The sequence below is a fragment of the Vicugna pacos genome, chromosome 10, assembly GCF_048564905.1.
Source record: "Vicugna pacos chromosome 10, VicPac4, whole genome shotgun sequence".
Lineage (NCBI taxonomy): Eukaryota > Metazoa > Chordata > Mammalia > Artiodactyla > Camelidae > Vicugna > Vicugna pacos.
The window spans coordinates 31,394,003-31,409,751 of NC_132996.1; the positions used below are offsets into that span (position 1 = coordinate 31,394,003).

The 15,749-nt window shown below is 44.2% G+C and overlaps 1 protein-coding gene across 1 annotated transcript; it reads left to right on the forward strand.

The window, feature by feature from the left end:
• Positions 1 to 731: 731 nt before the first annotated feature.
• On the forward strand, positions 732 to 15,513 carry OLFML1 (olfactomedin like 1). Its single transcript, XM_006203482.4, has 3 exons — positions 732 to 1,128; positions 3,443 to 3,731; positions 14,455 to 15,513. The coding sequence occupies exons 1-3, from the start codon at positions 1,003 to 1,005 to the stop codon at positions 15,243 to 15,245; spliced, it is 1,206 nt and encodes a 401-aa protein (XP_006203544.1). The 5' UTR covers positions 732 to 1,002; the 3' UTR covers positions 15,246 to 15,513.
• Positions 15,514 to 15,749: the final 236 nt, after the last annotated feature.

A 15,749-nucleotide genomic window follows, 5' to 3' on the forward strand; every position in this document is an offset into this window, starting at 1 on the left:
CCATGGAAAGAGAGGTTGAGATAAATAAAGGCCTGGACAGCAAAGGCAAAAAATTGGAAGATTTCATCACTTTGTCCTAGGGACATGATTTATCTTCAACTGGACATGGGCCTGCAGGAGTTGAGTCCTAGGTGTTGCTGGCCTGCAGCTACAGGTGAAGGGAATTCTGCTGCAAGAGACAGAAAACTCAAGGTCTTTCTCACTAAGGAGTTCCATTTCCTGATGGCTTGGCTCTGGAAGCGTCACTGTGTCAATAAATGTGCCGCTGAATAAAACTCTTCTGAGCTTGAAACTCAGATTTTTCAACTGTCTCCCTGGGTGGCCAGGCCTGTGGCCCACTGGACTTCTCTCCCCAAGGGACCCTCAGCCCTGTGCACTGGCTGCTCAGAGACAGGGTATACCAGAGCTCTCTTTTTCCTTGCTGCGCCTTTAAGAGCTGCAGGAATGCACAGAGAGTCTGGAGGAGGGGTGGGGTCTTCCAACAGGACTTCTGGGAAAAGGATCTCCGGAATTTTTGCCAGAAACTGAACTGAGATTCCAACTCTGAGAAGCTGGGGGTGGTGTGTGTGAGCTCAGGCCTGTGATTGGACTGCAGAGCTCTCCAGGGAGGAGGAAAGCACAAGTACAAAGGGAAGAGCTGGGGACAGGGGAGAGGTCCTCCCCGCCCCCACCCCGCCCCCACGCACAGGCACCCAGGCCTGGGGGAGGGTGCAGCCACTAGCCTAGGGAGGGGCAGGGTGTGTCAAGGTGATGGCAACAGATGCTGGACCCAGGGAGCTCTCTACCCCAAGCCAGCCTGCTTGCCAACAGCTGGACTTGATCACCAGCTTGCAAAGTGAGATCCTGCATCTGAGGGAGTAACTCGCAGACTTTGCTCTCCGGCCATTCTTGGAGGATTTTCTCAGCGGGGGCTGGAAAGCAGGAGACCACCACCTGGAGCCTTGAGCCTTCTTCAAGAAACAACAGCGTAAGACATTCCCGCCCTGGGTGGTTTGCAGGACGATGCTGGCTCTTAGGCAAGCTTCTGCGTTCAGGGTTCTGTTGCTCACGGCCTTCCTGCCCCCGCTGCAGTGGGCCCAGGACCCGGCCATGGTGCACTACATCTACCAGCGTTTTCGAATTCTGGAGGTACGTGGCATCCGTGCACCTGATCCGGGAACACGCCTCCTGGAAGTCACTTTATCTTACCCTCGCTTCCCTACCTACTGGGATGTATTTTAACAGACAGTGAGTGATGAATGCATGGCTAAAGGTACACTTCCTGTTTTTCACAGTCTAGTGGTTTAGAGCCCCAACTCCAGTTGGCCCCACCCTCAGACCCTGAGCAGAGCTTTCCTCTGTCCTCTAATTTGGCATTGTTTCTCATCTGTAAAATGGAGACGATAACAGAATTTACCTCTCTATGGCTATTCTGGAGATTTAATAAATTAATCGATACTTAGAACATTGCCTGGCATGGTGGTAAATGTCTAAAATGTTATTATTCAATTGCTCAGTTATTAAAATAGGAAAATTAAACATCTTGGTCACTTTTTCTTCATGTCTTACTGTATCGGAATGATAGCAGATTTTAGTTTTCTTTTTCTCTTTTTATGATAAGCCATTAGGTCACTGTAAAAAGTCATGCTATCGGTGTCCTGGGAGGCTCTGAGCTTCTTTTGCTGAACTGGACTTCGTTTTAGAAATGAACAGATGTCAGCAATGTTAAACAGAGGGAAACTGTTGGGACCTTTTTCTCCACGTGTTGCAGCTGCCACTTCCTTAAAATTTGCAAAACCCAACATTTTTGCAGCAGGGACAGGCTCCCAGTGGCAAATGTACCCTTCCACCCTCGCCTCTGACACACCCTGGCCTTGACATTTTCTATTTCCTACTTCACGCCTGGCTTTGGTACAAGTTAAATTTTGGTCAGTTATTTTTCTTCTTTCAGAGATATGCTGATCTCCAATACTTATTTTCTGTATTTTCCTGACACTTCTTCAAGTCCAAGCTATTTGGTTACAGTCAGGGTAAAAAAATTCCTCAGAGCAGGCTGAAGGCGATTCCGAATGCAGCCGGATGCCTGGAGGCTGGGTCCCTCTTCGTTGGCCGCGGCTATGCCTTGAGGATTCGCGCCAGCCACGTCTCTGCAAGTTTCCCCAATACTGGAGTCTGTCTTCAGACAAGGGTATCAGGTGTAGACTGATACCCTCATAGCTATAAGTGTGGATTTAACAAGATAGGGGTATGATTTATATAGGTCTTCCCATTTTGATCATGGTGGCCGGGGTGAGAAGACAAGTCTCAAGTGGCACCACTTCTGGCCAATGCAGACACTTAGCAACAAGGTGATGCCATCTCTGCACTAGGGGATTTGTGTAAGAAGGGTAAGAAAAAGGAGGGTAGGTTTAGAGAACTCTCTGTCCCTCTCATTCTCTCTGTTTCTTTATTTGTATTTCTCTCTCCTCCTTCTCTCCCTCCCTCTCACACACACTCCCCTCCCAGCACCGCGTCCCCCACCTTTCTCTCTGTCTCATCCTCTTTCTCTCTCTTTCATTCTTCAATGAACAGCCTTACACCCTGCTGTTTGGAGTATATATATATTTTTTAAAGTTTTTTTTTTGAGAGGGAGAGAGGTAATTAGGTTGGAGTATATATTTTTATAATAAACTGTAAATGCTCTTTAAGGACACATACTCTTTGACCCAACAATCCCATTTCCGTCCTTCATTCCTTTATTCTTTCATTCAGTGAGCACGTATTGAGTACTACTCTGTGCCAGGCCCCGTGTCAGGGGCTGGGGATGGAGCTTACATCTGGAAATGCATCCTCAGAAAAGAACCAGATAAGTACACAGATATGTAAAAACAAAGATTTTTTTTCCAGCACTGTTTGAAAGGCAAAGAATTGAAAACTACATAAATGTCCATTAAAAAGAATCAAATAGAATAAATAATAGGATATCAATTCAATAGAATTGTGTCATTAAAATTATGGTATAGATGTATATGAATTGGTTTGAAATATGTTCACAGTATATCAGCAAGTTAAAAATATGTTACAAGGTGGGGAGGGTATAGCTCAGTGGTAGAGCGCATGCTTAGCATGCACGAAGTCCTGGGTTCAATCCCTAGTACCTCCATTAAAAATAAGTAAATCAATAAACCTAATTACCCCCCATTTTTTTTAAAAAGGAATATTTTAAAAGTTACAAAATGTACATACAGTGAAGTCACATTTAAAAATATATATTTATATATGCGTAACCGAATGGGAAAATTTTAAAGATTGATACACGAAAGTGTCAATAGTACTTTGAATTAAGGAATTATGGGTGATTTTTATTTCCCCCTCTTTTGATTATTTGCATTTAAAAATCTTTTTCTATGAATGATAGCTATTGATATGACTTGGGCAGTTTAAATAACCAGCAGTAATTTGAGAATTTATTTTCTGACTGAAGCAAGGACTGCAAAAATGTACCCAAGCAACAAGGGAATACATTCAAGATTTCCAAGAGTTCTCGAAAAACATATCCGTTATGCTGGGAAGATGTCAGACCTACACAAGTGAGTATAAGAGCGCAGTAGACAACCTGGCGCTGAGAGTGGAACGTGCCCAGCGGGAGATTGACTACCTGGAGTACCTGCGGGAAGCTGACGCTTGCGTAGAATCGGAGGACAAGATGCTGGCAGAAAAGCTAGTCCAGGAAGCCGAAGAAGAGAAAAGGATCCGGACGCTGCTGAATGCAAGTAAGAGAATTGCACCTGTTACTGCCTCTTCTGGGGGAATTCACTCTCAGACACACGGACTCCCGCAGGTAGATGGTCTGACTGAGTGTTGCTGAAAAACCAGTCTCTGAATCCCGAATAGCCAAACTGAGAGGCAGAGGCAGAGTTTTGGGAGAATTAGAAAAGGACAGCTTTACTGCTTTGCCAGGCAAAGGGGAGTCACAGCAGCCTCATGCCTTAGAGACTGTGAATCCACCCATGCCTTAGAGACTGTGTGTGGGGTTGGTGTCCTGAAGTTTTACAGAAAAACTGGATGGAACAGACAGGTGACAACATATCAGGGCGTTTTCTGGGGTGCTATATAAATTTTTTTAATCTTGATGATTCCACCTGGTGTCATGGAGAAAATTTGGAGGGTCTGTTTATTCTTCTGAGGCGATCAGCCCATGACCACCTTTCTAGAATACAGCTTCTGGGTTAAAGCATAAGCTATTCTGGGTAAAGAATGTATAGGTAGTGGCGAATGTAATGGAACGGTTAGGGGCTGTTTAGCACAAAAGCTGTTGAGCAAGTGAAGCAGAGATGGGGGTTTGTTAGAGAAAGGAGAAAAACAAGTTGCAAGAATTTTAAGTCAGAATGAATCAGCAACAGCGTTAGCATCAGGGCAGCCACTTTGTTAGTTAGTTTCCTGCTCTTTCATGAGTATGAAATTAAGAGCCAGACATGTGCTCATGTGGGCGTATGCTGGGAGAGAAACCTCATCAGAGAGCACGTGTCCAAAGGAAAATTCATTTTCAGAAAGCAGCTTTCCCTTTTCCAGAGGGTTCCTAAGGCCCCATAGAAGGTCAGGGCTACGGTGTCAGAGGTCAACCCAGGAAGGGCATCTCCAGACAGACTTTGGTTTGGAAGAGGTGTGTGGTCCCAGATCCTTCCAAAGAGAGTGGCAGGTTGGTGAATTCTCCCAGTGCCCTAGGATTAGGGAGAGGCTGCAGATGTGCAAGAAACAATATGAAATTGGAAATGGCAACAGCGAACCCTCAGGCAGGGACTACAGTGAATGATTTTTGTGTGTGCTGTTGGGATGATGATATATTGAAGGTATTTGGCTCCAATCTTGTGATCCATCAGAATTGCTTCCAGACCATTAAGAATCGTGGTTACGAGCTCAAATTATAATAATAAGGATCAAGCAACAAAGACATAAATGAGAAGGAAAATTTCCTGTGCATGAGTCCACTTAATTAAAACCGTGAGGGAGACAAGTTCCCCACCTCAGAGGCTATATTCTGAGACAGATTCATTGCAAATAGGAAAACATTATGTGTTTGCTAATTACATCTGCCCTAAATATGAGCAATTCCATCAGGTAAACAAGATGTAAGCTGGATGCCATCCCTGAGCTAAAGGTTTCATGTACCTTCTGAATGTAATCCTTGTAAAAAACTCCATGGGTCATTATGAGAAGTGTCTTCCAAAATGAGATGATGTTTGACCTGAGTTTTGAACAAAAAAGTTAGAGAAGAATGAGCAGAGGGCATGTCCAGTGAGCATGCAGCTGATCAAAGGCAGGTAGCACTTCCATGTGCAGACCTGCACAGAGGGCTGATTGGAAGCTGTGTGGGGCAGGTGAGTGTAGGGAGGCAAGGCTGAAGGGTTCAGTAGCACCCCGTTTACGAAAGACTTGCTTGCTAAGCTAAGGGGGTTGAACTTGACTGGAGAAACTGTAGAGAACCATTGAACAATTTTAAGCAGGGGTGTGACAAGCAGGAAGATGGCAAGACCAGAGAGAGGACACTAATCAGGGAAATACTGCAATAAATTGGGCAACAACTGATTGTGTCTGCATTAAGTGTCAGTGAGACAGAGGACAGATGATGACTTGAGAGTCACTGAGAGTTGGAATACACACGGCGTGGGGACTGATAATTGAATGTGAAAAATGAGTGAGAAGGACTGAGTCTAGGATGCCTCCTGAGTTTTCGGCTTAGGCCATTGGGTGGTTGGTCTGAAGTATGTTGAGAGAGGAAACTCAAGAGGAGTTTTGGAGCACTGACTACTTTACTGGGTTTTTTTTCTGAGCACTTATTTCTCCGAAATCTAGTTCATTTATTTGCTCATTGATTATTTCTGCCTCCCCATCTAGAATGTCAGCTCTGTGAGAATCTGGATTCCACGTTTCATGCTCAGTGCTATATCCCGGTGCCTAGAATAGTGTCTATGTTCAGTAAATACTTGTTGGTGACTAACTAAGAGAACAAATGAATGAATGGGAGGAGGAATTGTTGGCACAGACAGAGGAGTTATTAGATATTGGTAGAAAAGGGAACATCTTATCTCTGAGTCAGAAGACAGAGAGGAGGGTGCCTGATCTATAATAGGAAGCACGTGGTCAAGCTGATCAAGTGAGAGATCCTTTTTGGCCCTGTCTTGAAATGACCTTCCTCCCTCTGAGAAGGAGCCACTCAGGGTAAGCATCGGGCCAGAGGCTGGGGAAAAGGTTAAGGATGAGCCAGCAGAAAAAGAACAGCTCCCTAAAATGCTGATGGGGAGGACTGGGTGTTAATGTAGCGTGAACTAGAATGTGCCTGAACTTTCGTGCCAGGGGTCAGGGAGGACCCCAGGCCTAGAAAGTGGTACTGGATTGGATGTGATACCTGGGCCCCTCAGGCCTTGGGGTTGCCCCTTCCCACTCTAGCTATAGCTCAGCAGAGGTCCTGAGGCTGGACTTTCTGCCTTTTCAGCCCTCTTCCTCCCTCAGACCCTGGAGACCTAAAATACTCCCTCTCCCAGCTCCACAGTGACTGAAAACTTCTCTTTCAACTTCGCTGCTTCCAGGCCTGTTGCCTCTGGAGCCCTCATCTGATGATTCAACAAGTGCTTTTTGCCCCCCACTCTTGGGTGGGCCCTGTGCTTACCACAGGGATGGAGGAGGGAGTGGAACGTGTCCACATCCTGCACTAGCTGTCTTACTGCTCCCCTTGCCCCTGATCTGCCTCCTGCTGCTGTCTGCTGTCATGTAGGCCTTCCCACAGCATAAGTGGATCCTGTCGTTCCTTGGTGTAGACTGTTTTTGTTGTTTGCCATCAGTTATCAACAACAAAAAATCCATTCAAATCTCTCAGCCTTTTATATGAGGAAGGCCCTTCCCAAAGTGGTCCAAGCTGATTTCCAGTTTATTCTTCTCCCATAACTTACCCACATGCAATAGCTATTAAATATATATATATTTTCTACCCACCCTTTATGACTCAAAAATGCCATGGATTCTCTGTAAACATTTCCGGAGCCCACCCTCCCAGACCGATGGGCCCATCGTGCTCCTAGAGTCCTCATTCAATCTTCCAAGGCAGCACTAACACTCAGCCTCACATATCTGTGTGTCTGACTCCTTACCCAGACCATGAACATACTGATGTCTTCACTTCTGTACTCACAGAGCTGGGGTCAGGGCCTCTCAAGGAGGAGTCTGTAAAAATTTTCTATAGGAGAGATACTGAGAGCAGAGGCCCCTCGGGGCTTGGATCAGGGAAAGACAAACCTGTGAGCAGTCACAATCATGTGACTAGTGCTCTCTGACTTCTTGTTTCCAGAGGTTCTGTGCCCAAGGGTGGACTCTGGAATGCCAGTGTATTCCCCTTTCATGCACTCTTTTGTATTTATATACTGTACCCCTCCTTCACTGTTGGACATTTCCTAGTAACTACGCCTATATTAGTCATCCTTTAAAAAAAAAAAACTGGAGGGTGGGGGGAAGGAGAAATAATTAGGTTTTTATTTATTTATTTATTTTTTAATGGACGTCCTGGGGGCTAAACCCAGGACCTTGAGCATGCTAAGCATGCGCTATGCCACTGAGCTTTACCCACCCTGCTGTATTAGTTATTCTAATGCTGTGTAACAAATCCCCACAGATTTAGCAGTTTAAAACAACATAGATTTATTATGTCAGGTTTCTGGATGCTTTGTTCAAAGTCTCACAGCATCAGGATGTTGGCTGGGCCACATTCTCACCTGGAGCTTGGGGTCCTCTTCCAAGCTCATGGACGTTGTTGGCAGAATTCACTTTCCTGTGGTTGTAGGACTGAGGCTCTCAGCTTCAAGCAGCTGCACCTCTCCACAGACAGCTTACAATGTGTCTATTGTTCCTTCAAAGCCAGAAGGAGAGTGCCTCTTTTTGAAAAGTGCTCAGTCCCTTTTTTTAAAAGAGTTTTATCTGATTTAGGTCAAGCCTACCCATAACCATCTTCCTTTTGATAAGCCCAAACTGATCTGGCACCTTAATCATATCTATAAAATCTCTTTATCTTTGCCTGATAACCTAGTCAAGGGGCACCATCACAGTCACAGGTGCTGCCCTGACTTAAGGGGAGGGGATTATGTAGGGCATATCCATGGAGTGGGAATCTTAGAATTCTGGCCAGCTGAGCTGGTGCTGTTAATTTCCAGTACCCATCTTCTTCCCACAAGGCTTCCTATCTTCTAACTGTGGCCTGCTGGGACTGTGCCAGCTGTGCCAGCTGTGGAACTTCCAGAAATCCTTCAGATTCAAGTCAGCATCCTTGTGTGGGCAAATATGGGATTATGGGCTCAGGAGGGTTGCCGGAGTTCACACCAGGAGCTTCATTCCTACCTATGTGCTATCTTAGAGAGTTTCTTCAGAAAACCTAGAGAGAGAGGGTAACATAACTTCCTTGGAAAAGTCAACATTGTGTCTTAGGAGATTTCCAGAAAATTCTAACATCTGTCTGAGTGGTTCTCATTTATTATAGGAATATTTATTGGGCAACTACAAACGGCCAGATTGCGGGGATAATGAATAAGGCAGATTGCTTTGTAATTAAGCCATTTCCTGTAGAGCTGTTCCAAGTCTTCAGCCTTTATTTAGAGATGATCCCCAGATGGTGGTCACGTGAAGGCCACAATCCCAGGGATGTCTCGGGTAAGGTAAATTTTTTAGAATCTTAATTCTAACATATACATACTCTGTCTTACTTTTTGTTCTCTCTCTTTCCTTCTCTTTTCTTTCTTTCTCTCTCACACAATTTAGGACACAGTGAGTGAAAGTTACTTGAGTACAATCTAACTGATACTTTAAAGTCACTCCAAGTCTTTGGTACTATAACTGTTATAAGTAAAGGGAAATTTCGCATTGTACTTGGCAACTCATGGCAAAGCACCATTGCCTCAGATACCCAGATTGAGAATTTATTCAACTAACAGTTTTTGGCAGATTCCACAGGCTGCATTCTTGTATGGATCAGAAGAGTATTAACCTCTCTTTAACTTGTAAATACCTTGTGAAGAAAAATTCTCAAGGCAGTCAAAACAAGGCATTATAGCAGATTTGATTTATTTCCTATTTTGGGAAGGGTGCATGCACACTGCCTCAAGTAACCCTCTCCCTGCTGAATTAAATAACACGTCTTTTGTTAGATCATGTTTCAGGGAAGAAAGGCTGTTGCTGCAAATTCACATGCCTCTGGGATCCATTCAGGTAGTGTAAATGTGCATGCTTCATAGTCAAAGTCATTAAAAACAAAACAAAACAAACAAGAAAATAAGCAGGCAAAATACCTACTGGAAGCCAAACAAAACATATTTGTGACAATGCCCAAGGTCCATTAGTTTGTGATGAGTGGAACAAAACATTCAGAGATGTAGGACTCTAAATTGCAACAGATGTATCTACTACAAATATCTATTATCTAGTTCATTCTCTACTAATATCCAGACCATGTTTTGTGTGTAATGTATCTATTACACACAGGTGTAAGTGCAGGAGAGTATAAAAGTACTTGTGTGTGTGTGTGTGCACACCTACGTGTACACACACACACACACACGAAGTTGCTGCATCGATGGAGCCAGTGTCGCCAAAGCTATGGGTACAGCTTATCCTGTGCTGCCTCCTGGACAGTCCCATAGGTCACTGCGCTGGGTTCACAGAGATCTATGCACAGAGCACTTCTGTGTATCCAGCTGGAAAGCCCATGGTCGATGAGGATGCCTCCAGTACCATCACTACAGATACCAACAGAAGGTCCCAAAGTTGTTTAAGCAGATGGCTTTTGGCTCCAGGTGGAGTGAACCTTCCCATTCAGTGGCAAGTTTAGTGACTGGTGACTAGTCCAGTGAAGTGACAAAGATGAGGTCAGATGAAGGACCTTGAGTACCATGCTAAGACATCAGAAATTTATTCTGTGGGCCAAAAGCATGAATTGGCCCTAATTTCTAGGACAGTGAAGTCCACATTGACAACTTTATTGTGAGAGCTTGAAGCTTTATCACTGATGACTCGTCTAAAAGCTGTCCTTTTTGTCATCCCTGTGTCTAGAACGTCATACCTGTCACTTGATAAGTACTGACAGATGTTTATTAGCATGACTACAATTCCAGGGACTGAAGAAGTCAAGCTCAACAACAGAGAATTTCCAGAAGCAGTCAAAATATTCATGGTTTTACAGGAATTCTCTTCTTTTTAGTGAATTCAGCATTCTTCTCCCCGAGCATATCAGCTCTTCCCTGCTGCTGTCTCATGCCTTCTATCCCCCGCAGCCTTAAGTCTGGTCTGTCACCTGGCATCCTCATCCTAATCAGTGACCTGACCTCTCTTTTTCTGTTCTTGAATCCGTGCCCATTTTTTTCACGCCCGTCACTATTTGGATGTTTCTCGTCTGGATTATACTTACAGATTCTCACCTATCTCCCTGCATCCCCTCACCCTCACCTCTATCCACCAGTTCATTCTCTACTAATATCCAGACCATGTTTTGTTTTGTTTTGTTTTTATTGAAGGGTAGTTTCAGATAAGTTTCAAAGCGATTCAGTTATCCCTATACATACATTTTTTTTCAGATTCTTTTCCATTATATGTTATTATAAGAAATTGAATATAGTTCCCTGTGCTATACAGTAGGTCCTTCTTATTTATCAATTTTATGTATACTACTGGTGTCTGTTAATCCCAAACTCCTAATTTATCCCTCCCCCACCCTGTCCCCTTTGGTAACCATAGTTTGTTTTCTGTGTCTGTGACAGACCACTGTTTTTGAAACATAACTCCCATTGAGTCATTCTCCAATGGAAGGACAAGTCTCATCAAGTCTGGAGAGTATTGCTGTTAAATAAGGGGAAAAATATCAAAGATTCAAATAAGTGATATTTATATATGAAGTCACTCTGAGGCCTTGGGCCAAATTCTATCCTAATTGCTTGTCTGCAATACTGCCTGAGGGGTAAACCGCAGATTTTCTTTCTCTGGTTTGCAAAATGTCAGTGTCTCACTTAAATAATTTGCATCTTGGCTGGACTCAAAGGTTTTCCTTTTTTATTTCCTATCCTTCCTCAACCTTTTACTCCTGCTAATTATCTCTTCTCAAGAGCAGCACAGCCAAGAGTTGTAACTTATTCTTTTACTCAAACACTGAAAGCATATTCTCCCCAAATTCCAAGAGAAGAGGAATTTATAAGAATTATGGAATATCCACCTGAAGAAACTATAGAGCATCTAGGCTAAACCCCTCGTTTTACAGCTGGGAAAGCTAAGGCTGGATAGACCAAGGGACTTTTAAGGAGACACAAGGAGAACCAGAGCTGGAGTTCAGACACTCAGGTCTCTGACTCCCAGTCCAGGTTCTACAAAGGGATAGGAGAAGCCAAAGGGAGCACACGGGGACATTCTGTGGTCCCACGCACCTCCCAACGGGAACTGTTTCTCAGATCAAAACCATTTAACACTCTTTTGGTTTGCTATTTCTTCAAGGATTCTGCATTAGAAAGGAGGAGTAGGAGGAGAAAGACAAATGCCTGTTTATAGTTTCTGCTGTGTTTTTTTTTCCCCAGGCCTTTTTTGGGGAGTTGGTAATTAGGTTTATTTACTTATTTGTTTATTTATTTTTAATGGGACCTCATGCTTGGTAAGCATGTGCTCCACCACTGAGCTATACCCATCCCCACTTTCTGCTGTATTTTAAATGAACATTTTCTCACTAGTGGGACATTGAATGTGCCTTATTCTTAGATGTAGTCCCTCGTGGCTGGGCTGGAAGCCTACTGGCTTTCCTCCCAGAGGGATGGGCAGGCTAGGGGCTTCCCAGTCAAGGCACATTATCCCATCACCCTGCGAATAGGCCTCAGAGCGTCCATTACCCTCCTCTGTCCCTCTCCTGGCACATCCAGAGATGTGCCCATCCCACCTCACACACACCATTCGCCATGTCCCTGGGGCTGGCTGGAGGTCTCCTGGCAGGTCCTGCCTTCCAGCTCAGACTCCGCTCAGGGCACCCTTAGCTGAGTTTCAGTCACACATATACATACGTATATTCATTTTCATATTCTTTTCCATTGTCGGTTACAATAAGATATTGAATATAGTTCCCTGTGCTATACAGAAGAAACTTGTTGTATATCTATTTTATATATAGTAGTTAGTATCTGCAAATCTCAAACCCCCAGTTTATCTCTCCACCCCTCCTTTCCCCCATGATAACCGTAAGTTTGATTTCTGTCTGTGAGTCTGTTTCTATTTTGTATATAAGTTCATTTGTCTTTTTTTAAGAGTCTACATATAAGTGATATATGATATATTTTTTTAGATTCTACATATGAGTGATATCACGTGATATTTTTCTTTCTCTTTCTGGCTTACCTCACTTAGAATGACGATCTCCAGGCCTATCCATGTTGCACATGCTGAGATATTTGAAACTTATTCTAAGGTCCAGCAGGCCCAGACTTCTCTGCCTTCCCCAGGGTAGCTTCTGTAATCCAAGCCAACCTGGACAAAGTTGACCCAGAGGCCACAGGGACACAATCCATGTCATTAGGGTACATGGTGGCAACTTATGGCTGAGAGACTTCCACTGCTTGCCCCAAAGTCTGGGCCTGGCAAGGCCTCTGGGAGCAGCCACTGATGACCTGACCACTGAAAGGGCATGACCTTACTGGGCCTCGGCTCTTCCAGGCTGAGCTTGCTCCCCAACCCCATTCCTGCCGTATGCTCCCTTGATGACAATGTTGTGTCATATTTTTAAATGAAATGATGCATTTGAAAATATCATAAAAGCTTTCAAGTGCTTCACAAATTATTATTTAATTTTACATTTATTTATTTATTTATTTATTTATTTATTTATACCTGAAGTTAATCGTTTACTTTATTTTTTTAAACTTTTTTTTAATTGAGTTATAGTCATTTTACAATGTTGTGTCAAATTCCAGTGTAGAGCACGATTTTTCAGTTATACATGAACATACATTCATCATCACATTCTTTTTCTCTGTGAGCCACCACAAGATCCTGTATATATTTCCCTGTGCTATACAGTACAATCTTGTTTATCTATTCTACACACAAATTATTATTACTTCAGACAGACGTAAGGTCAACTCTGGATGTGCAGCACCGTTTAAACCCTAGAAAAACACCTGCTTGAATGAACCTGTCTTCCTCATTAATTCCATAGACAGTTGCTGAACCCCAGAAGCTCTCAGGAAGGCAGTAGAGTATAACAGAAAACATGAGGGCAAAGGCCCTGCTTCTGTGGAGCTTAGAGTCTGGTGGGGAGGACAGCACACCAGTAATTTAAACAAATAACATCATTATAGAATGCGATAAGGGAGCTCAAGGAAGTAAGAGAGATGCTGTTGTAGATCATTTTAAATTTAGATACAGTGGTCAGGGAAGTCTCTTAAGGAGATGAGACTGGAACTGAGATGTGAAGGATAGGAGCAGACATGGGAAGATGAAGGAAAAGAAGACTCCGGGCAGAAAGAATTGTAGGCGCTACAGCCTTAAGGCAGAAACCATCTCATGTGCTGGAACAGAGGGAAAGCCAGTGTAATCACCATGCTATGTGCCAGGGGATGGAGAGTGGAGAATCAAGGCCCAGAGACAGGGAGAGGCCAAATCATGTAGGTGCTTTAGACCAGGGAAGGGGTTAGGATTTTATTCCAAGTTTGGTGGGGAAAACGGTTTAACAGTTTAGTCACATTATTCATATTTTTAAACAGATCACTCCTACTGCTTTGTGGAGAACATACTGTAGATTAGCAAAAGTAAAATCAGGGAGACAAACTGACGACTATGCAGTGGTCTAGGCAAAAGGTGAGGGTTCGTGGAGTGGTACCTTTGTAGGTATCCAAAGTTGGCTGGCTACATGCATGCATGCATTCATGAATAAATGAATAGAGGGAGGAGTAGAACTTTTATAATGTTCTAGTAGGGTCAAGGACCAGAATCCTTCTCTAGAAGGTCATCTCCTCAAGGTGTAGGGTTGAAATTATAATTTTTGTCCTCAGTACTTAGCACTGTTCTGGGAGAGTACTGAAAGCTAAGTCCACAGCAGGTACCCAGGAAAATCTTGGCAGGCAGAACTGAATTATCCAATAAAATCTTGGCCAATGGAATTGAATTAGGTGGTTCCACACCTAAGTCTTCTCACTGTGTCAACCTCAAGTGCTCTAGAGAGTGAGCAGGGCCTCTGACACAGCAAATAGTTGTTCATATTCTGACTTGACTGACTTGATTAAGGCTGACTCTTATGACTGGACAGCAACTCCTTTGACAGAGATCCAATTATTCATTACATTCTTTGATTCACTGATTCCTGCAATCGATTATGATTGATCTCTGTGCAATAATTTTATTCTAGACCCTGAAGGGGGGGGGGAAAGCAATCTGTGTGAAAAGCAGACATCTCATGTGTTTATAAAGTCACCTTCCCTTATTCTCCTGTTTGGCCAGGCTGTGACAACATGCTGATGGGCATAAAGTCTCTGAAAATAGTGAAAAAGACGATGGACATAGATGGCTCTTGGATGAAAGATGCTGTCAGCGACTCTTCAAAGGTTTATTTCTTAATTGGATCCAGAAACAACACTGTTTGGGAATTTGCCAACATACGGGCATTCATGGAGGACAGCACCAAGCCAGGCCCCCGGAAGTTGCTCCTAACACATTCCTGGCAGGGAACAGGCCAAGTGGTCTACAAAGGTTTCCTATTTTTTCACAGCCAAGGGACTCGCAATGAGATCATCAAATATAACCTGCAAAAGAGAACCGTGGAAGATCGAATGCTGCTTTCAGGAGGGGCAGGGAGAGCCCTGGTCTACCAGCACTCCCCCTCGACTTTCATCGACCTGGCTGTGGACGAGCACGGGCTCTGGGCCATCCACTCAGGGCCAGGCATCCAGAGCCATTTGGTTCTCACAAAAATTGAGCCTGACACGCTGGGAATGGAGCACTCATGGGACACTCCGTGCAGAAGCCAGGATGCCGAAGCCGCATTCCTCTTGTGTGGGGTCCTCTATGTGGTCTACAGTTCGGGTGGCCACGGCCCGCATCGCATCGCCTGTGTTTATGATACACTGGGCACGGTCAGTGAGGAGAATCTGCCCAACTTGTTCTTCCCCCGGCGGCTGAGAAGCCACTCCATGATCCATTACAACCCCAGAGATAAGCAGCTCTACGCCTGGAATGATGGAAACCAGATCATTTACAAACTCCAGACCAAGAGAAAGGAGCCTCTGGAGTGATGCACTATGGCCGGGAGGGAGGGTGCCGAGCCTGCTGCCCTCCAGGACACTGAGACCACAGCCCCTTTGCAAAATATATCCCTCTAATCACATCCAGGGGTGCGGTCTGGAAGTGGGAATACAGATACATCCTTTCCCAGATGGTACTGCCATGAGTGTCTTCCAAGAGCTTAGATAACAGTCTGTCACTCAGGAATTTTCAACAACTGCCATTACCCATCCAAACCTCCTGGCGCTCAAAGCCTTCCATGCTCTGATCCAGCTAACTTCCAGCCTTTTCTTGACTAACATTTTCTCTAACCCTCACCATCCCCACCCTCCCACTAGAAAGGTAGAGCACCTCCTAATACTCCTGGCTTTTCTCTCGTCTGGCCTTTGTTCAAGCTTTTTCCTCTTTCACAAATACTTGTTGATAGTCTTTTCGTTCTTCACTGCCCAACTAAAATACTATTTCTTATTGATGTCTAATCTCCATTTCCCCTGGTTCTGCCCCTCCAACAGGCT

What these genes read in the sequence shown, in the direction of transcription:
- OLFML1 (XM_006203482.4), top strand. Translation starts at nt 1,003, where the DNA reads ATGCTGGCTCTTAGGCAAGCTTCTGCGTTCAGGGTTCTGTTGCTCACG. An exon ending in AGCGTTTTCGAATTCTGGAG is followed by an intron (nt 1,129 to 3,442) that starts GTACGTGGCATC and finishes TTCTGACTGAAG; the next exon opens with CAAGGACTGCAAAAATGTAC. An exon ending in CCGGACGCTGCTGAATGCAA is followed by an intron (nt 3,732 to 14,454) that starts GTAAGAGAATTG and finishes CTGTTTGGCCAG; the next exon opens with GCTGTGACAACATGCTGATG.